This window comes from Lagenorhynchus albirostris, chromosome 3, assembly GCF_949774975.1.
Source record: "Lagenorhynchus albirostris chromosome 3, mLagAlb1.1, whole genome shotgun sequence".
Classification (NCBI taxonomy): domain Eukaryota; kingdom Metazoa; phylum Chordata; class Mammalia; order Artiodactyla; family Delphinidae; genus Lagenorhynchus; species Lagenorhynchus albirostris.
In genome coordinates this window covers 158348133-158372922 of record NC_083097.1, presented here as the reverse complement: position 1 = coordinate 158372922, position 24790 = coordinate 158348133, and the positions used below count along the sequence as shown (strand labels likewise).

Here is a 24790-nt window from a genome sequence, read left to right as displayed (position 1 = left end):
CAGTGCGGTGGCTTCTCTTGTTGTGGAGCATGGGCTCTAGGCGTGTGGGCTCTAGAGCACAGCCTCAGTAGTCATGGCACATGGGCTTAGTTGCTCCACGGCATGTGGGATCTTCCTGGACCAGGGATCAAACCCGTGTCCCCTGCATTGGCAGGCAGATTCTTAATCACTGCACCACCAGGGAAGTCCCCAGCTCACGTTTAAGGTTGGAGTTCACACACTTGCCCAGTGAGTCTTCTTCTGACTCCACCCCCCTCTCGATGCATGCCAGGTTGGGTTCCCCCATTACAGCTCCCATGGCACTTGTCCTAGTGAATAATCAGGCGTGTGTGGTTACTTGCTTTTATATTGGTATTTGTCCTCCCTGTGAGCTCCTTAAGGCAGGGGCACGTGTCTCAATCCTTCCTGTATCCCCTGCACTCAGCTACTCCGTGGGATGAGTAGCCTTTAGTCAGCGTTTGTTCATGGTAAGAGAGGCCATTTTTGTGATCCTGGGCTCAGAGAAGGGCCTTGCCAAGCAGTGCCTTGCAGACATTCTGGGAATGGATCTGTCTGACATTTGCAGTCTGTGCTGGGCCAACACTTATATAGGCTATGCTACGTGTTGCTAACCCCGTGGCTTGGACAACACTGGACTTGTCTAAACCATGTAGAGCAACACCTTGTGCTCTTCATGCACTTGGACGGTGCAGCAGTGCCAGGTGGCGGTCATGTTGGGTTGCTGTGGAAGTTTCTGAGCTTCCCAGTGTTCCAGTTCTGGTCTGTGGATGACACTTTGGGTAACATCCTTGTAGATCATGTAATCTGGATCCATTCATTTCATTCTGGAGGCCTCAAGATGCTGGGCAATCAACTCAAAACCCCAGAGGAAGGACCTGGAACCCGAGTCTCTAGAGTCTTCTTTTGTTTTTAATTAATTAATTAATAGCTGCGTTGGGTCTTCGTTACTGCACCCAGGCTTTCTCTAGTTGCGGCGGGGGTGGGTACTCTTCGTTGCAGTGTGTGGGCTTCTCATTGTGGTGGCTTCTCTTGTTGCAGAACACAGGCTGTAGGTGCATGGGCTCAGTAGTTGTGGTTCGCGGGCTCTAGAGTGCAGGCTCAATATTTGTGGCACATGGGCTCAGTTGCTCCACGGCATGTGGGATCTTCCCCGACCAGGGCACGAACCCGTGTCCCCTGCATTGGCAGGCAGATTCTTAACCACTGTGCCACCAGGGAAGTCCCTCTGGAGTCTTAATGTACCAAATTCCCTCTTCTTGGGGTGGTTTCTGTTCCTTGGCATCAGAGGGGACTGGAGTTAGTCGTCACCAAAGCAGAACTCCCATTTTGCTTGCCTGAATTAGTATGCTTTTTCAGTTGTAAACTCTGAAAACCAGCTCAAAGTGGTTAAAGCAAATTGAAACATCGAAGCGTAGAATGGTCCTCGGGCACACGTGGATTCAGGGCTTAAACTGGCTCTCCAGCTTGTGACCCTCCCCAGCTCTTTTTTCCTCCTGATTGGTTTTACTATCAGGCTGGCTTGTGTTGACAAAGATGACCCTAGAGCAGGGCTTGGCACATTTTTCTGTAGAAGGCCAGATCATAAATAGTTTAGGCTTTGTGGGCCGTAGAGTCTCTGGTGCAACAGTTCACCTCTGTAAGTTGAAAGTAGTCATGGATAATATGTAAATGAGTGGGCATAGCTGTATTTTAATAAAACTTTATGGCTGTTGAAATTTGAGTTTCATGTAATTTTTGTGGCTCACAAAATACTTTGTTGGCTTTTTTTTTTAACCATTAAAAAGTATAAAAAACATTCTTCATTCATGGGCTATACAGAAATAGGTGGCAGAGGCCAGCTTTGGCCTACAGGCCATGGTTTGCACCCTGCCTTAGAGGACTGGGCTTACATCTTTGCAGTCCAGCTAGCCTGGCAGAAAGCAAGTGCCTCTTTCCTGGTAGTTTGGTCAAAAGTCCCAGGGCTGGCTCTCATTGGACAGGCTGGGGTCACGTGCCCTTCCCTGAGCCAATCAGAGGCTGAGTGCTTGGTCCTCTCAGGGGGTTGGTCAGTGGCAGCTATAGCCTGAGTGCTCAGGGCTGGGAAACAGAGGCGGCCCAAATGAAAAGCCATGCTGCCATTGGAACATGGGGGCAGTGGGTGTGGGGTGGGCAGAAGCACACTGCAGCCGTGACAACAGAAATGTTAGCACTGCTTGTGAAAATGCTTTCTGACCTTCCAGGTGACAACATCCGGGAGTTCTTGCTGAGCCTCAGATATTTTCGAATCTTCATCGCCCTATGGAATGTCTTCATGATGTTCTGCATGATCGTGTAAGTCCAGCCCGCCTCTCTCCTTCATTGTCATTATCCTCAGGGTCGCTCTCCAGAATGAACCTCTGATGGTCGTTTTCTGTCCTCCCAGTCTGCACTTTTGTGTCATGCTTTCTGCTTTCAAAGTAAGAACTCTCCACACTAGAGAGGAAACTGGGGTCTGAAGGAATTAAACTATGTCACTGCAGTCCAGGCTGGAGCTTCGATTGGAACATGGCGTTCTTCAAGTCCTGGCTGTGCCTGGTGCCTCAGCAGAGGCTGCCAAGAGATGCCTTCCCCTGAGCCCATGGCTCCATCACCTCTCGCCAGCTCTGTTGATTGTGCTTAGCCTATACTTGGCGTTAGCCAAAGTGGAAAATACGTCTTGAAAGGCCAGCGTGCTGCCGGGTCTTGCTCCCAGCCTGCTGGAAGCCAGCAGGAGTGCATTCAAGCTTTATTTCTGCTTTTTATGCCTATTTTATTTTCTCATTAGACTAAAAATATCCAATGGGATTGGTTTTCCTTTCAGTGTCAAGACCATGCTGTTAGTGAATTATGAGACTCATAGTAAACAGACTCAGGGAAAAAAAACAAGGAGAATCTGGGGTTCTGGGCCAGGCTGTGCCCATCTCCATGTGCTTCCCCTAAAGAGGAAGAGAGTGAAAAGTTGGCTGTCTTGAGTCATAGAGATGCTGAATTTGGGGTTGCTGTGCGGTCCTTCTGCCAGCCCAGTGGCTGTTTGAGGGGATGATTCCAGGACATAGGAGATCGGGGGAGGAGGGGTTTCTGTGCTGCTGGAGAGTATTTTAGAGCCCAGAATGAGGGCTGTAGTGTATGCCCAGAGAGACCCTCTTTGGGAGCTCAGATGAGGCCTGCCTAGGTACAGAGAGGGCTCATGAAGAGATCAAGGAATTTGCAGAAGAGTGTACGAAGTATAACTAGCTCTCACAGGAAGTAGAAGTGTTGGGGGGCTCCTCCAGCCTTTGTCTCTCTAGATTCCCACCTATCCATTCATTCATTTATTTATTCAAAACTGTCTTTTGAGGGCTGTGCTCTGAGATTACAGTTGAGACCAAAACAGCCATAGTCCCTGCCTTCAGCGAATGCACAGAATAACAGGGATGTAAAATAAGCAAATAGGGGGAAAAATCGGTTGTGAGATGGAGAATTGGAAGGGGGCTCCCAGTTTAGGAGGGTCAGGGAGAGGTCCTCTGAGAAGATGCCATTCAATTCAAGACCTACAGAACGAGAGGAAAGCCTGCCATTTGCAGAGCTGGAGAGAGGCACAGTAGCACCAGAAGCAGCATTGGCAAAGGTCCTGGGGCAGAGAAGAGCTCGGTGTGGTATCATCATTTTGTTCTTTTCTGTCCGTTGGTTTCATCATCCTCTCTTACCTGACTAGCTACTTCTACTGCTCTACCTGCTGGCCTGTGACCAGGATGGTAGCCTCAGGCTTTGTGACCTCCCAGCTCAGCCCAAGGCTAGCTTAGCCAGTAGCCCAGTGTCCTGATTTTGATTTCTGGGAGTATGTAGGTGTCACCCAGATCTACTTGGATTGGGGGTTCCTGCTTCCAGCCACTTAGGTCAGGGGTCAGCAAACCATAGCCCATGGGCATGGGCCTCTGCCTATTTTCATGAATGAAGTTTTCATGAATGGAGCCCATGTCTGTCACTGCTTTTGCACTACAATGGCAAGGTTGGACCATTTTGACAGGCTTACAAAGCCTGAACTACTTACTGTGTGGCTTTTTACAGATCCCTGACCTAGGCCAGCTCTTTCAGCACATGCCGTGAGTGTGGGAAGCTTTTCTCCAGAAAGGGCTCTGTCAGGGAGGCAGTGACTGGCTTTTTCAGGATATCAAAAACCGGAAATCACCTAAGTCTCCAAGAATAGGAGAAGAGTCAGGTAACTCGAAGGACACCCATACGACCAACTGACAAAACACCATCATTGATAATGTGCCTGAAGGTTCTGTCTACACAGGAGAATGGTTTGAAAGTAAAGAAGGTCGGGTGTCACCTGTATGCACACTCTGGTGTCAGTTGTGACTTGCACGCAGTAAACATTGAATAAATGCTTAGTGGGTGTGTGAGGGAAATAACTTCCAGTGAGAGAGTTGGAAGGATCTACTCCAGACTGTCCACGGAGGTGACTGTGCTGTGACTGCTGAGGAAGTTAGTGGGCTCAAGGGATAGTTTGCTATTCCATGTACTCATTTCTGTATTGTTGGAGCTGAGCTCAATTGGAAATTTTAAAAAGTCATAAAAAACTTGAAATACAGGGAGAAAGGTGTCTGAACACTTAGAGACCAAGGGCACTGATATCTGCGACTTTGAAACATGAAAAATAAAGTAGATGGATCAATGGGTAGATACACAGTAAAGCAAAGCATTAATTGCAGGTGGTGTGTATGTAGGTGTTTGCTGAACTGTTATAGCTCTTCTATATATGTTGAAATCTTCATTAAAAAAGTATGGGCGGCGAGAAGACAGGGAGAAAATGAGAGTGTCAAACCATGGAAAAGGGTTTTAATAAGTAAAAAGTGGAAGTCAGTCTTCACAATTCAGTATTTTGTAGTATTTTCATATGGTTGTGCAACCGTCACTACTCTCTAATTCTAGAATATTTTCATCCCCCTCAAAGGGAAACCCAGTACCCATTAAGCATTTCCTTCCCATTCCTCCTTCACGCAGCCTTGGGCAACCATTGATCTCCTTTCTGTCTCTATGGATTTGCCTGTTCTGGGTATTTCATGTTGATGGAATCATACAGTATATGGCTTTTTGTGTCTGGCCTCCTGCATTCAGCATAATGTCTTCTAGACTCTTCCATGTTGTAGTGTTTATCAGTATTTCATTCCTTTCTGTGGCTGAATAATAGTCCATTCTATGGATATGCCACAGTTTGTTTATCTGCTCATCAGTTGATGGATATTTGCAGTGTTTCCATTTTGAATAATGCTGATATAAACATCTGTGTACAAGTTTTTGTGCAGACTTAAGTTTTCAGTTCTCTGGTATATAACCAGGAGTGGAATTGCTGGGTCATATGGTAACTATATTTATCCTTTCGTGGAACTGCCAGACTATTTTCCAAAGTAGCTGCAGTAATTTTCATTCCCATCAGCAGGGTATGAGGGGTCCAGTTTCCCCACATCCTTGCCAATACTTTCTATTGTCAGTTTTTTTGATTATAGCCATCCTAGTAGATGTGAAGGTTGATTTGCATTTCCCCAATGGTTAATGACATTGAGCTTTCATGTGTTCATTGGCCATTTGTATATCTTCTTTGGTGAAATGTCTTCAGATCCTTTGCCCATTTTTTAGTTAGGTTATTACTGAATTGTAGTTCTTTTTATGTTTTGGATACCAGTCCCTTATCGGATATATGATTTGCAAGTATTTCCTCTCATTCGGTGGATTGTCTTTTCAGTTTTGTTTTTTTGTTTGTTTTTTTTTGTTTTTTTTCTGGTACACGGGCTTCTCACTGCTGTGGCCTCTCCCGTCGCGGAGCACAGGCTCCGGACGCGCAGGCTCAGCAGCCATGGCTCACGGGCCCAGCCGCTCCGCAACATGCGGGATCCTCCCGGACCAGGGCACAAACCCGCGTCCCCTGCATCGGCAGGCGGACCCTCAACCACTGCGCCACCAGGGAAGCCCATCTTTTCAGTTTTTTGATGGTGTCATTTGAAGTGCAAAATCCTACAATTTTGATTAAGTCCAATGTATCTATTTCTTCTGTTGCTTGTTCTTTTTGTGTTATAGCTAAGAAGTCATTGCCTAACCCAAGATTATAAGGATTTACACCTAAGTTTTCTTCTAAAAGTTTTATAGTTTTAATAGTAGGTCTGTGATCCACTTTGAGTTAATTTTCGTATATGGTGTGAGGTAGGGATCCAACTTCATTCTTTTGCATGTGGTGACCCAGTTGTTCCTGCCCCATCTGTTGCTATTTTTTCAAATAACCTTTTTATTTTGGAAAGAGTTTAGATGTATAGAAATGTTGCAAAGGTAACACAGAGTGTTCCCATATACAATTGAGCCTTGAACAACACAGGGGTTAGGGGTGCCGACCCACCTCACAGTCGAAAATCTGAGTATAACTTTACAGTTGGCCATCCGTATCTGCAGTCCTGCTTCCATAAATTCAACCAACCTTGGATTGTGTAGTACCGCAGTATTTACTATTGAAAAAAATCCACGTATAAGTGGGCTGGCGCTGTTTAAACCTGTGTTGTTCAAGGGCCAAGTGTGTATCTTTTTAACAATTCTGTGGTTTTCCCCTGTAGGCCTGTATCATAACCTATTCCCAAACTTCATGAACATTTATACAGTTTCTAGGCCTTTTCTATTCCAGATTTTCTTCAGTTAACAGAGTTATCTCTAATAATCGTTTGTTTACTCAAAGGTCTTTTTATTTATGAAAGTCACCACTGATTTGCAGTGATAGAGAATGGGCTAAAATAAAATGTTACAGATTCATACCAAGTAGATACTTTTTAAAAGAGTTACTTTTTTTTTAAGTGTACAGTTTGGCAGCGGTAAGTGTGTTCACATTGTTGTGTAACAGAGTTACTTACAAAATCAGAAAATGATGTAAAATGATCTTAGTGATAGTAACCAGAAAATATTTCCTGAAAGTGTTTTCAAGGCAGCTGCTTCCCATCCTCATGGATGTTTCTGCCCTCTGACTTTTCCAGGCTCTTTGGCTCCTGAGCTCCAGGTACAGAACCAGAAACACGCCTTCTCAGAGTGTCTCTTCCTCCATTCCTGACGACTTCAAGAATGTTTCTGACCAGAAAACCGGTGACCTTCCCAGAAAGTCCAAGCTTGTGGTGGGTGGAAAAAATGTTCACCAAGATGAACAGTTTCCCAGCCACGTCACTGTTTTCTTTTCAAAGATATTTTCACTTTGATCTCTGCCTTGAAATGCTGTCTACTTAAAAGAGTTTGAAGAGTGTTTATGTGAGGGGCTGTGGTATCTAGATTGTTTAATCAGATCAGAATCCCTCTTCTACCAAACTTTCACCCATCTGGGTATTTATTGGTTTATTTTTAATAACCATCCTTTTTCGGTTCAAATTATACAGATTTTTAAAAATCTTTTGTATCCAGGGATCTGAAGCAGAAAGGTTGGCTTTTAAGTTTGATGTAGCCTCTTATTGGACTGCATTTGTGAGGAATGAACAAGTTCATTGTTGCTGGGTCTGTGTCCAAATTCCTTCCCCATCCCAATGGGCTCTGCTTGGCCACTCCATGCTGCTGAGGTTGTCCCCAGGACTTGAAGGGTGAAGTGTTATGGGTTCCTGTGGAAGAGAGGTGCAGAGCAGTTGGCAGGGCGGATGGCGGTTTTATGAGAAACTTTGCCTTGCCTTGAAGCCCTCTATTAAAGTAACTTTTGGGGCCATTAATTGTATAGTTTTTAGAATGAGAGTGATTTATGTGGTGATATTGGGACCCAGTTCTGAAAGCTTGGGTTTTGGGGTCTGCTTTTCAAGTGGATGATTTCAAGATTGAAAAACAAGCCTCATTGGAGGAAATACAGCATTTTGCATAGAAGCTTCTTTGAAAGGGATTCCTGGTTTAATCGCCAACATGACCACTTGGTGGTCAGTGCCTGGATCCTACAGGTGTTTGATTTGTTTGTTGTGGTTTTTGAAATCCTAACTTGCAGGTAACCTGGTAGGAGGAAGGAATAAATATGCAGGCTCTTAGAACTAAAGAGCATTGAAAATAAAGCTCATTTCTAAAAAGGACCTTTTGTTTATACATTTTTTAACCAAGAAGTCCTTTGTAAATTTTTTTTATTTTTGATACTTTCATCAGGTTTTTTTTTAAATTATTGAATATAGTTGATTTAAAATGTTGTATTAATTTCTACTGTAGAAGTTAACTGTCAATTTGAGTTGTTTCAAATTACACTTTGGGAAACACCTAGGATTCATTTATTGTGGAGGCTGTCAAAAAGTCAGAAAAGAGGCAATGTTAGATACTCCTTTTCAGTTTTTGTTCAATAAATGTTGGGCAGGAATTGGGCAAATACGATTTTGGGCTGCACCTGGAAGAATCGAACGAGTTAGTGATAATGGTGGGATTTTTGCTAGGCAGGGTCAAGTCCACTTGTCTTGCTGCTCAGCTAATTCATTCTACTTCATAGCTTCTGTAATTTATTCCCTTGTCAAATGTGGGCCGAGTATCACCCCGTGGTTTGTAAGTAGCAGGGAACAGGGCTGCTGAATCGAGCTTCTCGCAGGTCGGTGTTCTTGTCAGCAGGAATGGACGTGCCAAGATCTTGGCTGGTCAGTCCTCAAGCCATATGAATGATGTGAGGAAACCTCCCTGCCTTATTCAGACCGGCGCTGAGGTTTCAATGAGGTGAGGCATTTGTGTGTCGTGGGGATGAATCGAGCTCGGAGGAGAGAATGCTGTCATTGAGATTTTGTTTCAATAGTTGTATTTTTCACCAGAGAACTATTTTCTCATTGTTCAGTTCTTATAAGCAGTGGAGCTGTGGGGGATGCACATCAAAGGCTGTTGTACATTTTTAAAGTGGCAACTCATGGGTGTGCATCTTTAGGAGGCTTTTCAAGAACCCACACTGGCACCAAAGGTTACCCAAGTTTGAATTTTGAGTACCTAGGGTCCCACAGCTTGTAAGTGCTCATGTTCTGGGTCAGTTAGATGTGGGTTCAAATCCCATCTCTGCTTCTTGCTCATGGGGCCTTGGCTGGTTATTTCTCCTCTCTAAGCCTCAGTTTCCACATCTTTAAAATGGGCCTGAAAGTCAAACCTACTGGTGTTATTAAAAGGTTCAGTGAACTTGAAGGTGAGCCAGGTGCTTGACTGGGTGGCGCCCAGTAAGCACTCAGTACCTATGGGTGTCCTCACTGCCCGAATTTTCTCTCTTCTTGCCTACATTCATTCAAGCAGTCCACACACAGACAGTTAAAGGAGCAATCACATCATTTTAAAAAATTGGAAACAATTTCCAGCATGGAAAACCTTTTCCTGTCTTCCCATTCCTTTTCTAGCATTTTTCTTATACATATTGGTATATTCGACATAGTTCCAACAGTGGTAAGGCAGTTTGGGTTCTGCTGTTTTCTTTTTTTTTTTTTTAAGTTAAAATATAGTTGATTTACAATGTTTCAGGTGTACAGCAAAGTGATTCTGTTATACATATATATATATATATTCTTTTTCCTATTCTTTTCCATTATAGGTTATTACAAGGTATTGAATGTAGTTCCCTGTGCTATACAGTAGATCCTTGTTGTTTATCTATTTTATGTATAGTAGTGTGTATCTGTTAATCCCAAACTCCTAATTTATTCCTTTCCCCTTTGGTAACCATAATTTTTTTTTCCATGTCTGTGAGTCTCTGCTGTTTTCATTTTGACATCATTTCCTTCATATTTTCTGGGCTGCCAGAGAGGCTTCATGGGTCTCATTTTTAACTATCGTGCAGCATCAATAAATCTCATTTTAACCTTGGCCCTCTCATATGTACTTTGAACTTGTACTTTATCCGCTGTTATAAATGCCACTGCGGTCACCATTGTTGTGACCTTTGCTGGCTTCCCTCACTGGTACTTCCCAGAGTACCCGGGAAGGCTACATCGTCATGTACTACCACTGTAGCTTTAGTGGCTTTTGTTTATTTTGTTTTAAAGTTTCTTACTACCAATGCATGTTCATTGTAGAAAAATTATGAAGTCCAGCTTTGCTGTAAGGGAAAAAATCACCCGTAATCACTTTTCCCCAGAGAGCATCACTCTGGGTACACTTTCCTCTGGCTCTTTCTCTATGCATGTGCACTGGATATGGTAGATACCTTTTCTCTATCCAGATGGTATCTTTGTATCTTCTGGCCTGCTCTTCTCACCTGATAATATGAGCACACTTCTGTATTTTTACCATTCTTAATAATTGCAAATAAGCCATTGTAAGGACATACCATAATTAATTTAACTAGTCCCCAGCTGATGGAGACTTGAGTTATCTCTAGTGTTTGTCTATTATAAATAACACAGCAATGAACACCTCAGTGTATCATCCCTAATGGCTTTTGGGGGTCACTTTAAAAAAAGAGAGTCATACTCAATATCTTGTAATAACCTATAATGGAAAGGAATCTGAAAAATCTATATATAGTATATATTTATGTATTACTGAATCACTTTGTGGTACACTTGAAACTAACACAACATTGTAAATTATATTTCAAAAAAACTGATATAAAAAAAACAGTCCACCTTAAAAAAAAGAAAGGATGGTAAAATGACTAAACTTATTAAAGAAACTTGCATTTAAAAAAAAAAAGAGAAATCCACGTTGACAGCTTTAGGCTAAGAACCCCCAGCCCCCAAAAACACATCTTTGACAACTTACTTCTTTGTCTTTATTTACTTAATGTTCATTCGTTCCTATGTATGTATGTTTATGCATACATACATACGTACATACATCTCAAAGACCTTGGTTCTAAGTCCCTATCATCTTTGACTAGGAGCGATGTCCCAGCCACTTAAGTAGATTAACTTTGCTTAATCTGTGAGTAAGGATGAGGTTTTCAGCTCCACCCAGATAACTGTTTCTTTATGCAAGCAACAGCAGTTAACATCACACCAGCTGGCTTTCCACCTTGGCCTTGGTAGTTAAGGATCTTAACCACCATCTAAGTAATAAATAAATGCCCACTATTGCTCATCCTGGAGAATGTTACATAGAGTTGCTGCCAAGGTGAGAAGCCACACGTGGAGAACAAAAAGAAAATAGAAATTTGCAGCACAAGCCCTGGATGCAAACTTTGGGGTTCATATTGGATATACCCCCTTTTGCTTAGTCCACGCTTGCCGTGTTGAGGAGTGAACCCCGTCTCCTTTCTCTAGGTTTCTTGTTGCACTTCAGTTCCAGATGCTCTAGAGCAGAACTCGGAAACTATGGCCTGCCAGCCAAGTCTGGCCCACTGCTTGTTTTATCGGTACCCAGCCACACCCCTTTGGGTATGTGCTCTGTACGGTTGCTTTGGCTGCTTTCCTGCTACGGTGGTAGAGTCGCGACAGAGACTGGCCCACATAGCTGAAAATACTGGCAGTCTGGCCCATTTACAGAACAAATTCGCCGACCCCTGAGCGAAGGGATGATGGAGGGTCTCAAGGTGCCCCTTCCTCCCAAAGCCACTCAGGTGAAATAGTCTGCATGCCTTGTGGTCTGGATTTTAATAAAGACATGTACAAACTTGCTGAAAATGGAGCTGGCCATTTTCAAGTGATGTGGTTAACAGAGCAAACCCAATTTTACTTCTTTGGATAGTTAGGGGAGAAATCTCTCTGGGCTCCCTGGGATTCCTCTTAAGTAGCAGTGAGAGATGTGATAATGAGATTGGCTCTCCTCTGAAGTGGTTAGATTAGAAAAGTCAACGAGGCATTTCCTTTTCGTGTCAACCATTTTTATTATCTCCTCCTTAACCAAATTTGAGATTATGAAATATTTGACAAACCATCAGGAAAACCTGATGTTTTCCCGCATTGATGAAAGACAAGTGCTGTTTGTGTATAAAGCAAAAGGCATGCTATTGGGCTTCCCTGGTGGCGCAGTGGTTGAGAGTCCGCCTGCCGATGCAGGGGACACAGGTTTGTGCCCTGGTCCCGGAAGATCCCACACGCCGCGGAGCGGCTAGGCCCGTGAACCATGGCCGCTGAGCCTGCACGTCTGGAGCCTGTGCTCCACAACGGGAGAGGCCACAACAGTGAGAGGCCCGCGTACCGCAAAAAAAAAAAAAAAAAAGGCATGCTATTAAAAAAAAAAGGTGTTTCTTTTTTTTGGGGGGGTTTGTTTTCACCATTCCCTTGATTTTCATTATGCAGAGGAAGGCACTTTATCCCATTCAAGGCCCTTTCTGCCACTTGAGAGTTCCTAGAAATGAGTTTGGTAATAACAGGTGTGCCTGGATAAGAAAGTGGGCAAAGGGATCTGTAGCATTGAATTGAATTTGGAAATTCAAAGTCCACATTTTTCAGTAAGAAAATGGCAAGGGCTCATCATCGTCTGGCTCTGTGGCTTTCTTTTTGGCCAGTTGGGTGGTTTTGGATTAGACCAGGGATTAGCAAGCTGCTGCCCACATCTGGCTCCCCGCCTGTCTTTTTACTGCCCACCACCTGTCTCTTCATGGCCCAGAAGGCAGAATGGTATGTTTTTAAATGGTTGAAAAACAAATCAAGATGAAAATGGAAGGAAATTCACGTTTCTTTGTCCATACAGTTTTATGGGAACTCTGTCACACCCATTTGTTTGTGTATCGTCAGTGGCTGCTTTCAAGCTGCAAGGACAAACTTGAGGCCTTGGGACAGAGACCATCTCACCCACAAAACTGTGAACGTGTTGACTGGCTGACTTTTCGTGGAAAGATTGCCAACCCCTGGACTAGACGATTAAAAAAAAAAGACATCTTATGGGTGGATCATATTCATCTGTGTTTAGTTTGCATTACTGTGGCTGTTAGTGGTACATATGGGCCACAAGGATATATGTGTGTGTGTATACACACACACACACACACACACATACATAGAGAGAGAGACTGTGCTTGGGGAGTTTGTAGAAGTTATTTTAGGGGGAGTAAAGCTTGGGTGCATCTAATTAGAGTTTATTATGTGAATCAGGGAAAAAAGTGGAAAAGAGGGTTGTGGCGGAAAGCAAGATGGAGGTCTGCCTCAGACCTGGTATCTGTCACTTACAGAGTGTGACATGGGGCAGCATCTTGGCTTGTTTGTGCCTCCATATCCTTGTCTATGATACAGAGACAGCCTTGACATGTGTCTATAACCTGCCTGATGTGGGACAGGTACTCAAAAAGTGGTGGTCTTTTCATCAGGGTCAGTACATTTATTAAAAGACATTCTCAACAGGGTTTTGTGAGGCTTAAATGAGATGGTGTTTTAGTCTGCTCGGGCTGCCATAACAAAATGTCACAGACTGGGTGACTTAAACAAAAGACATTTCTTTTCTCATGGTTTCTGGAGGCTGCAAGTCCAAAATCAGGGTGTCAGTAGGGTTGGTTCCTGGTGAGGCTTCTTTCCTCAGCTTGCAGATTACCACCTTCTTGCTGTGTCCTCACATGGCCTTTCCTCTGTGTGCATCCCTGGGATCACTTCCTTTTTTTTTTTTAATTTTTAAAATTTTGTTTTATTTATTTATTTTTGGCTGCGTTGGGTCTTCGTTGCTGCACACGGGCTTTTTCTAGTTGCGTCGAGTGACAGCTACTCTTCGTTGTGGTGCACAGGCTTGTCATTGTGGTGGCTTCTCTTGTTGTGGACCACAGGCTCTAGGCATGTGGGCTTCAGTAGTTGTGGCACGCGGGCTCAGTAGTTGTGGCTCGTGGGCTCTAGAGTGCAGGCTCAGTAGTTGTGGCACACGGGCTTAGTTGATCCACGGCATGTGGGATCTTCCTGGACCAGGGATTGAACCCGTGTCCCGTGCATTGGCAGGCAGATTCTCAATCACTGTGCCACCAGGGAAGTCCAGGGGTCTCTCTTCTCATAAGGACACCAGCCGTATTGGATCAGGAGCCCACCCTTATGACCTCATTTAAACTTAGTTACCTCTTTAAAGGTTCTGTCTCCACATACAGTTGAATTGGGAGTTGCAGCTTCAACGTATGAATTTGGAGGAGGGCACAGTTCAGTCCATAATAGATGGTCAAGGGTCTGGGCTGTAGTAGATATTCAATAGCTGTTAGTTTATCTACTTGGCTAATAGTATGCTTTGAAGCATTAAAAATTAAAAAAACAAAAAACTCCGTGTGGTCTAGGAAATCCGACCCTGAGAACTGCTAAGAATGGGCCTTGCCTCCCGTTGTTCCATGGTCAGTTATTTGCGTGGAAGTGAATGGTGGCTTCCACCACAGTGTCTCAGACTCTGATGTCCCCATGAATCCCCTGGGGCTCGTGGCGAAGTGTGGGTTCGACTTAGCAGGCTGCGGGCTCAGACTGTGATTCTGTGTTTCTAACCAGCTCCCAGGGGAAGCCTGTGTAGCTGGTCTCTGGACCACACTCTGAGTAGCAAGGGCCTCTGCTATCTGTTCAGTAGCCACTAGCCACCTGTGGCTATTTCAGTTTCCATCTCAATGAGTTAAAATGAAAAACCCAGTCCCGCAGTCACAAGTAGCTACATGTCACATGTATTTCATGGCAGAAAGCTCTAATTGGGCAGCTCTGCATCTGAAAGAGAGGGTGGTAAGCTTTTTTAGTCAGGGGCCTATATGAGTTTCCTGTGGCTGCTGTGACAAATGGCCCTAGACTTCATGGCTTAAAACAATACATTTATTATCTTACAGTTCTGGAGGTCAGAAGTCCAAAACGGTTCTCAATGGGCTAAAATCAAGGTGTCGGCAGAGCTGGCTCCTTCTAGAGGCTGTAGGGGAGAATCCGTTTCCCTGCCTTTTCCAGCTTTTAGAGGCTGCCCACATCCTTGGTTTGTGGTCCCCTTCCTCCATCGTCCAAGCCAGCAATGGCTGGTCGACTCTCTCTCATGATGCAGTCTCTCTGATTCTGACACTTCTCCTTCCCTCTTCCCCATTTAAGACCCCTGTGGTTACACTGGACCCACCAGGATAATTCAGGAACATCTCTCCATCTTAAGGTCAGCAGAGTAGCAACCTTCCTTCCATCTGCAACCTTAATTCTCCCTTGCCATCTAACACAGTTTATTTACAGGTTCTGAGGATTAGGACGGGGCTATCTTTGGGGGCTGGGGCAGGGGGTGTTATTCTGCCAGACAGTAAATATTTTTGGCTTTGCAGACAACACCATCTCCAAACTACATGACTCGCATTTGCCACACACAAAACCAAGCAAACGCACAGGCCTGGCTGAGTGGTTTCTTTTCCTTTTTTTGTCTTTAACCTTCTCATGGAAAATTTCACACACACACAAAAGTAGACCAGTGCAGAGATTTTCATCAGGGAGTAGTTTTTCAATCTTTTTTCATACTTTGCTCTACTTGACTAATTGTCTACACTTTGCAAATATCTACTACTCGTGTAATCAGGAAAGAAAAAAAAAAAAACACAAAGAAGTAAACATCTGAGCATCCAGGAAACCTGAGGGAAACCAACACTGCATTTTGAGGCTAAAAAGGAAAAAGATGCAAACAGAGCTTCTAGAACCTCCACCCTTTTCTGCATCTCCCTGAGCCTGGGAGGTAGGCAGAGCTCAGGATGTTCTCAGGGTAAGTGGGCTCTCAAATTGGATAGGCTTGCATGGGTCAGGCCCTTTGAATAGAATCTGCTTGCTCACGTCTCCTGACCTCTCCTCCTGAAACTGCACTAAGATAAGAGAATCTTGTCCAAGCCATTTGATACAATAATCCAGCTCTGCTTTAAGGCAAGTAAACTCTAGTTGCCTGGATGGGAGATGGGTGGTTCCCATGTCTGACCACTTTGCATCAAAATTGTACTCTCACTTGGGAGTCTGTGGGCCTCAGTGACCCTGGAGAGCACATGGAAGGTTCAGGAAAGGCCAGAAGGAATTTTGATAAATGGCTTGATCTTGTGCATGTGTGTTTGTGTGTGTGTTTCTGAGAAGTTCCATTGGCCAGTTTGGGGTCTTTCATCGTGGCTTCTGTCTGCCTCTATCTGCTCCACCCTCATCACAGTCTCCTCATTTGGTTTTCGACATCAACCCCTTGGCCTTCGTCTGCTCTTTAGGGAAATGGCTTGTACCTGATTTGGTTCATGTGTTTCCCTGTGAGTCTGGGAACCCCAAGCTCTGGACCATAGTCATCATCCTGCCCCCAATCCAGCCACATGACTTTGGCCAGGTCCTCTGAGGATCCAAGTCACCCAGTTGGAGAATTAGGTGACCAGTGTGACAGACAGAAGTGGAGAAAACCCACTTAGGGATGGTGAGAAATAAGGCTGAGCAGGAACATGGGCAACGCATGTGTATGGCATGTATCAATGTGTGACATGTGTGGTGTGTGACAAGAGGACCTCGAAAGGCCAAGGACTTAGGCAAGATGAACTAGGAGACTACTAAATTTTTAGAGCAGGGGACAAGAAGATTCAAACCCTGTATCAGAAAGAGCCAATCACGGATAAAAGCTATGACAAATTTATCATTTATCCTGCAGTTCCTTCACTGAACTTCTTATTTTACTTCTATAGACAAATAAACTGAACTAAAATAAAATAAAATAAAAAATTAACTAGAGAATTAGTAGAGTGACTGTTTCTTTGCTTCATGAGAGTAATTGAGAGAACAAAACTGCAGTAAACAGAAGAATAGCTTCTGATCCAGTCTAACAAATGATTAGATCATTCCAATCGTGATTAGGTTATTTGAGCACTTCAAATACATTACACACTATTTTAGCAAGATTTTAAAAAATTTTTATACAATTTTTAAAGGTTACTTCCATTTACAAAATTATTAGCTATATTCCCTGTGTTGTACAATACATCCTTGTAGCCTATCTCACACCCAGTAGTTTGTACCACCCACTCCCTCACCCCTATATTGCCCACACCCCCACTGCTAACCACTAGTTTGTTCTCTATATCTGTGAGTCTTAGCAAGATTTTTGAGGTCTTCTTTTTAAAAAGAAATAAAGCAAAAAGAATAATTTTATGACTACAAACCAAAAAGACAGACAAAATTGATTTTATAATTTCCAAAGTATGTTACCTGGTCTGTCTTCTGAAGAATTAAATATAAATTGAAAAGAGATTGATACAAGCATACCTAAAGCTCCTAGAAAAAGACTAGATGACAGTAGAAAAGTGGAAATAAAAGAGAGATTAGGGCTTCCCTGCTGGCGCAGTGGTTGAGAGTCCACCTGCCGATGCAGGGGACACGGGTTCGTGCCCCGGTCCGGGAAGATCCCACATGCCGTGGAGCGGCTGGGCCCGTGAGCCATGGCTGCTGAGCCTGCGCGTCTGGAGGCTGTGCTCCACAACAGGAGAGGCCACAACAGTGAGAGGCCCGCGTACCGCAAAAAAAAAAAAATAGAGATTAATCTTTTATTTCCTTCGTGTGTGTGTCTGTGTGTGTGTTAAAATTATGTGTACTGTGTTGTTTTTATATATGATTATCCTTTACGCTGTACTGAAGGTTAGCATAATAAAGAAGATAATTAAAGCTTAAAAAAAAAAAGAGCTGCCTGGATGTGTGCGTTCAGTAGATGAGAGAGAGAAATGGTCAGCAGGCAAGAAGATTGGGGCGGAGGAGGGAACACAAGAGACACAGGGGTGCCAGAGCTGAGCAGTGGTAAAGACCAGAGAGCAAGGTTTGGAATCAGAAAGATCCAGCCTGGAATCCCAGCTGCATCGTTGTGGGCTAAGTGGCTGTGGGCAAGTCTCCTCATTCTTCAGCCTCAGGCTCCTCCCTGTGTGTCATTTGAGGATTGCAGTAGCAACTATGTGTCCGCTAGCACTGTGTAACAAGTGACCCCAATACTAAGTGGCTTAAAACATCTATATTTAGTTACAGTTCAGTGGGCAGGAAATTGGACCAGCCCGGTGAGGCTGTCTCTGAGCTCCAAGGAGGCTTGTCGACTCATGTATCTTGGCGCCTCAGCCCGGGTGGCCCAGCTGATGGGGTTAGACATGTGGGGCACAGCATTCTGTGTCTCCTGGTTCCTTATTCTCCATGGAGGCCCCAGGCCACTCCCTCTTGCCACGTGCCCCTCCAGTATGGTCACCAGATTCTGACATGGTAGCTTGGTGCTCTCAGGACTGCGAAGGCAGATGGACACTGCCAGGCTACTGCCTCCTCTTGTTTTTAACAGTTTTATTGAGATGTAATTCACATACAGGCCACCTATTGAAATTGGATGATTCAGTGGTTTTTGGTATATTTACAGAGGCAAGCATCACTACAGTCTAATTCCAGAACATTTTTATGACTCCAAAAAGAAACCCCGCACCCATTAGCAACCACTGCAAATTCTCTCCCAGCCCTGGCAACCATCAATCTACTTTCTGTCTCTATGGATTTGCCTATTCTGGACATTTCATATAAATGGGAGCATACAAGATGTGGTCTTTTGTGTCTGCCTTCCTTCATTCAGCATGATGTTTTCAAGGTTCATCCACATTGTGGCATGTGTTGGCACTTCACTCCCTTTTATGGTTGAGTAATATTCCAGTGTATAGATGTACACTTCGTTTATCCAATCACCAGTTGATGGGTTTTTGGCCTTTGCACGTTGCACCTATTAAGGATAGAGCTGCTATGGACATTTACCTGTACAAGTCTGTGTCAGTGTATGTTTTCAGTTTTCTTGGGGTGATTCGCAGGAGTAGAATTGCTGAGCTGTGTGGTAACTGCCAGGCCTTCTTAGGGGTTCACTCTGGATCCGGCAGAGTGTGGCTTCTACCGCATCCTCTAGGCCAAAGTGAGTTGCAGACCCCACACAGAGTCAAGGGGAGGAGCTGATGCAAGCGTCTGACTGTCCAGAGGGCTTCATCAGGGCCCTCATGTGAAGCCCTCAGTGGAACTTGACACATAATAGGTACTTAATATTACTCCCAGTCGTTATTCTCTTGATTACTAAAAATTATACAAAATTGGGGCTGTAGGGAAAACACAAACTGTTAGGACTTAGATTGACAACCATCAGTCAGCCTGATAGCAAACCCATCTTCAGGATTTTGGAGATTATGATTATACTTCAAATTAGCAGTACCTCAATCAGAAGGTGAGAATTAGAGGCTGCTAGAGGTCAGAATAACACCAGCACTGGACGAGATCATCAGGAGGCATCACATATTCGTTCTAGAAAATGTGGAACTTCAGGCAAAAGTGTCAGAATAAAAATCACCTGTCAGAGATAAATGTTTTGGTTTCTTCCACTATTTTTTTCTATGAATTATGTGCATAAGTATATATTTTTTAATGCAACTAAAATTAAGATTGTAAGATATATAGTTTATATGTTGCTAAATGCTAAAAAGCATTTAATATTGGGAGCATTTTCCTGTATTATTCAATGCTGGTTTATAATGGCTACGTTATCTAGCTAGCCAGCTCTATATTCTTTTATTTATTTTTGAAGTTTAATCTATAGTGACATACAGCTTGGTGAATTTCTATATGTTGCCTACATAAGACAAGACCACCACCCAAATGGAATTACAGAATCCTATGGTTCCTCCTAGTCTGTAACCATCCCATTTTCATGAACTGACTCCCAGTTTATTTATATACCCCCCGATTACTGGACACATAGGTAGCTTCCAGTCTTTTGCCCTTAGAAATGATGCTGCTGTGATCTTCCTTGTACAGACACATTTGTCTGCATCTGATTGCTTCCTCCAGATACATTTCTAGAAATTGTGAAATGCCGAGTCAGAGGGTGTCAATGTATGGTAACGCTCTCCGTTGAAATGCTGCCTCCATGTCAGTCATTTTTCTCTGTACTCCAGAATTCCCCTCTTTGTGCTTCTGCAACACTTTGCTTGGACAGTACAACTATGGTATTGTATTAATGAGCCCCTAACCTGTTTTCAGGTCTTGGCTTCAAAACTAGCTCCCCAGGAGCAGGCTTTGTGCATGTTTGTATCCCCACACTTGGAGACATGATAAAAATTGAGTTCTCTCACCTATCTTTGAAACCCTTCCTAAAAGCAGTGACATATCAGGGGCTATTCAGAACCAGTTGAAACTGGCTTCACTTTGGAACAGGACTTGCTGCAAAGCCACGCAGAACTCTGAAACCCATCTCTAGGTGCTTCTGAGATCATTGATGTGGCTGAAGGAGTTAATACGCAAGAGTGTTTTTTAAAAATTCCCACCAGACCGTTAAACTCAGAGCAAACATATGGGTCCAAGTCGGGTGGTGGGTTTGCACACATTTTCCTATTAATCATTGGAGTCTTCACATACCTTATTGGGATAAGTCCAGTAACAACTTCTCCTTTAAGTTGCCCAACTCCAGGGGTTTATGTGTCTAAAGGGGCACAGCTGCTTTTCACTTCAGGTGTGTCTGCCCAGGTATGCCTGCTGTTGCTCCTCGCCACCACCAGCTGTCACTGTTGAACACTGGTCCGCTGCAGGTGTGGGAGCTGGCCTGCTCATGGCCTCCTATTGTGATGCTGTTGCTTGTCCGGATAGGAGGAGGAGTCCGCTCCCAACCTGCCAAGCTTGGCTGAGGATGCTGGGCACTTCCCGTGGCAAGAGCAAGTCAGGGGTCAGAGCCACTTCCTCTCCCTTCCTCTTTGGGGGCCACCTTGCTAAGAGGTGAGGCATTCCAAGCACAAAAGATCTTGTCCTCTCAGGACAGTGGGGCTGGTGCTATCTAAATAATTTTAGGGACATATTTCCAGGGAAGAACCATTATAGCAAGAGGATTTACTTCGAGCCCCAACTTTGCCATTTCAAGTATCTCTTCCTCAAAGCAAAAAGTCTGCTAGGTGAACTGCATTATCTACCCTGGACCTAAGAGAACTGCTAACATTTTCAAGACTCCCATTTAGTGGCTATCTGATTTAATCTTTATAAGCACCCTTTGTATATACGTTAAATGTGGAATAATACTACATATACTATATACAGAATCTGTGTGTGCCCATGTGCATCCTCATGTGTATTTATATCTAATGAAGTACTTCATTTATTAAATATTTATTGAGCCCCCACTGTGTGCCAGATCTGTGGAACTGAACTGCATAAGTACGTCTGGGTGTGTGTATACAGCTGCCATGTGTTTGGATGAGACATTCATTCACTTATTTCACATATATTTAATAAGCACTCCTCTATCTACTGGGGACACGGAATCAGTGCCCTTGTGGAGCTCACAGTCATCTTAATGTTTCTTCTTAGTTTAAAAAGAGTAGGTAAATGGAGTGCTTTCCAGATCTTTCTTAAGTAACCTGACCCATGGGAAACAAATTGCTTGTTTCTAAGTAACCCTTGGTTTAAAAAATAATATATTGTATATCTGAGTCAGAAATTAAAAAGGGAGGCAGGACAGGAATATCCTTGGGGGAGTGCTTGTTTATTTTCCTTGTCTGAAGTGAGATAAAGAATATCTCCAAGTGGGCTGGTTTCCAACCGGGACCGTGTACACAAAGCACCTCATTCTAGGAGGGAGAGTGAGTAAATAAGAGAAGTCTTTTGCCGGTATTTATTGCCTCCTACAAGTGTGATGTAAAACTTCACACGTGCAGAAGCAGGCAACCACAACCACGTGCGGAAGCCGCCGTTTTTGCAAATAAAAATGCTTCCCAGAAGCATGACAAATGCAAGACTAACAGGTGTAGCACAGATCCAAGGCGCACATGTGGTTCTCATCAGCTGCCTCTGTTTTAAATCTAGGCCTTCCTGTAACAACGAAAAAAGTTATTTCTTCCGAGGCTGCGGCTAATAATCCACTCAGCCTGCCTTTCTACCCCTTCGCATAACCGTATATTTAACAGAGCTTCCAGAGAGAGAGGAGACAGCAATGAAAGAAGGCAGTGAGGGGGCGGGGGGGGAAGCCCTTAGACTTGACATTTAACAATTCTGGGTTTGACCTATAACTCTGGGTGACCTTGGGCCTCAGTTTCCTCCTTTATAAAGGAGGTTCAGAGAATGAGGGCTTCAATTTTCCAGCATCTCCACGCAAAGCAGGGTAGAAGGGTCTTTTAAACGAGTGATTCTCAACAGGGGTCGGTTCTGCCAACCAGGGGACCTCTGGCAGTGACAAGAGACATTTTTGGTCGTCCCCAGCGGGGAAAGGGTGCTACTGGCATCTAGTGGGTAGAAACCAGGGATGCTGCTGAACATCCTGCAATGCACAGGACAGGCCCTGCAACAACAGTGATCCGGCCCCAAATGTTACTGGTGCCCAGGTTGAGAAACCCTGGCGTGGACACAGGTTTGCAACGTTGGTGTCAGCTCATGGTTTGGGGCTTTCCCAGCTTGGGGTAGCGGCTCCTCCGTGAGGCACTTTGCAGTCTCATGCTTTGGGGATCCTGGCCCTCGGCGCTGCCGACCCCGGGTTCGCATCCACGACCTCTGGAGGGGCGGGGGCGGCAGCGTTCCTCGGCTCCTCAGTTGACCCGCGCACGGAATTACAACGTGGACGTCTGCCTACTGACCCCCAGGAACGCAGATAAGAGAGGCTGAGGAGGACCCCCGGGCTCAGAAAACTTGGCAGCTCCTCCCACCTGCGACTCCCGTCACCTCCGTCAGAATGGGGAAAGCTTTTCTGCCCTAGGAGGGGTCCTTCCGCTGTCCTCTCCGCCCCGCTGCCCTCAGGCGGCCACCCACAGCGCCCGGGTTCAAGGACTCGGCGCGTATCGACCGTTTCCGTCGGAAACCTCGGCCCCCGCCCAGCTTGGGTGGGGGCGGGGCCTCCAGGCGGTGGCCGTTGCCCTGCCCAACCTCCTCCCAACGTCACCTTTGACCGGGAGGGAACAATGCGCCTGCGCGCGCATGCGTAAGAAACGAGGGGGCGTGACCCGCGTGTGGCCCCGCCCAAGTTTGGCGTCTCAGACCGCCCCATCTCCCAACCTCCTCAGTGTGGTGCCGACGCTGCGTGCGGCGCGGGTTACCCAGAGTGCTCCGCGCGGGGGCTGCTCACTGGAGTTTGGTTCTCGAAGCGGCGGCAGCAGCGGCGACGGCTCCGGCGGCTCCTCCTCCTCCTCTGGTGGCGGCGGCGCCCCGGGCCTGAGCCCCGGCCCCGGCTCCCCTCTCCGCCACCCCGCGCGCCCCCACTTCCCCCGGTGCCGCGGGGAACATGAGGCTCCGCTCCCGGAGGCCGGCGAGTGAGTGACCCCCGTCCGCCGCCTCAGCCCGCCCGCCCGCTGGCCCGGCCGCTCCCCCCCGCCTCGCCCAGGCAATGACAGCGGCTCCGCCGTCTCCGCAGCAGATCAGGGACCGGCTGCTGCAGGCCATCGACCCCCAGAGCAACGTAAGTGTTCACCGCACGGGCTGAGGTGGAGGCCGCGTGGGCCCGGGACCCTCCCCCTCCATAGTGCCCCTCCCCCGCAGGGCTCCGGGGGACCCACCGGCCACCCACCTGCCCCCGAGGGCCGCTGCCATCCCGGCCTCTCGCCCCCCAGGCCCGGGCCGGGGGCTGGTCGGGCAGCCCGGCGGCGCTCGGTACGTGAGGCCGAGGCTTTCGTGCGGCCTGGGCGGAGGGAGCAGATGGGAGCTGAGATCAGAGCTTTTTCTCCTCTCCCGCTCCAGCTCTACGACCCTTGCTGCTCCTGACGGAGCTCCCCCGCCTCGCCCTTCCCGGGGGACCCGCGACCCCCGGGAAGCCCTCCCGGCGCGGGGGAGGGGAGGGGGGAAGGCTGTGGAGCAACTGGTGTCCGGGGTATGACTTGGGGAGCCGGTGCCGGCGGTGTCTTGGTCTTCTGGGTGATCAGGGAAGTCCTCTTTCTCTTTCCTCCCGTCTGGAAGCACCTTCCTGGCTTCGGAGGGAACCCCCCTGGCCTGCTTTGCACCTAGCCAGCTGCCCAGGGCACTCGGAGAGTCCCTTTTGGTTCTGAGAGTGGACATGCCTTTGCCGGGTCTCTCTTGGGGTCCCTGCCGACGGAAGATGATCTTGTGGAGAGTGGGATTCTTTCTGTTACCTTTCTGGGCCTAAGTACTCATTACGTCTCAGACCAAGCCAGAGCCCTGCTTTTTGGTAGTGAATTAAAGGTGATTGATTGCTCTCCCATTCCACCCAGAGCCCTCCGTCGGCTGTCTACGCCCTACCTGGGGTCCTAGCCTGTTGGTTTGTGACCTAGGCCATCAGGGTTAACCCCAGGGTGTCGCTTTCTCAGGTGCTCCTCCACAGAGGCTACTGTTTGTGGAGGGATCTCCCCTGCCCGCCTCCGTGTGTGTAGGGAAAGACTCATCGTGTTCTCATATTTTTTATGAGTGGTTTACGGCCATAGGGGTCATTTCCCCCTGTGGCAGGAGCAGTGGAGCAATGGGAAGATGTAGTAGCATCCAGATATGAAGTGAGCCCCTGCATTTCCTGGGAGACCAAGAAGTGGCCATTGAAACCACTTTTTAATGTGCTGGGGGTGGAAGAAATAAACCATCTTGGGCTTGGCTAGGTAACTTAGGTTTCTGTCACTATGGGGGCTTTTGCTTTTCCTTTACATGAGTTTGGCTTATTACTTTTAGCAGTAGGCTTTAGCCTAGCATTTTGGGAATAATTCATGTTGGATTGTACAATTCTGGCAGAAATAGTTATTTTTGTAAGACTCTGATTTCTGTATCATAAGTAATTCTGTCATTCCTGGTCTTCAGACCCCATTAAGATAGATTTGGTGGTAATTGTCTTTAAGAAATATTGTATACATTTTTGTTATGACTTTGGGGGTGGAGTAGGCACAAGCTATATAAAAACCTTGCAGAATTTTTGCAGAATTTTTGCAGAAACGGGTGCTGCAGCAATTCCCAAGACTGAAATATTAGAGGATAAAACAAGTGACTTGAAATATATAGCCTTGGTGACTTTTGCATCAGTCAGAGTGTAATTTCTTGAATTCCATGTGCTTGTTTGCCTTCCG

The 24790-nt window shown here is 45.8% G+C and overlaps 1 protein-coding gene across 2 annotated transcripts in view; it reads left to right on the top strand.

Annotated features, from left to right (window-relative positions):
- MED26 (mediator complex subunit 26) overlaps positions 1-24790 on the top strand; it is a 64174-nt gene that overhangs the window by 2446 nt on the left and 36938 nt on the right. Inside the window, exon 3 of one of the 2 annotated variants that reach the window (XM_060144654.1) lies at positions 2220-2310. In XM_060144654.1, the coding sequence (XP_060000637.1) occupies positions 2278-2310 (33 nt within the window). In that variant the 5' untranslated portion in view covers positions 2220-2277. Of the gene's footprint in view, positions 1-2219; positions 2311-22873; positions 23191-24790 lie in introns of those variants that run through there. The other variant, XM_060144653.1, reaches the window with a different exon arrangement.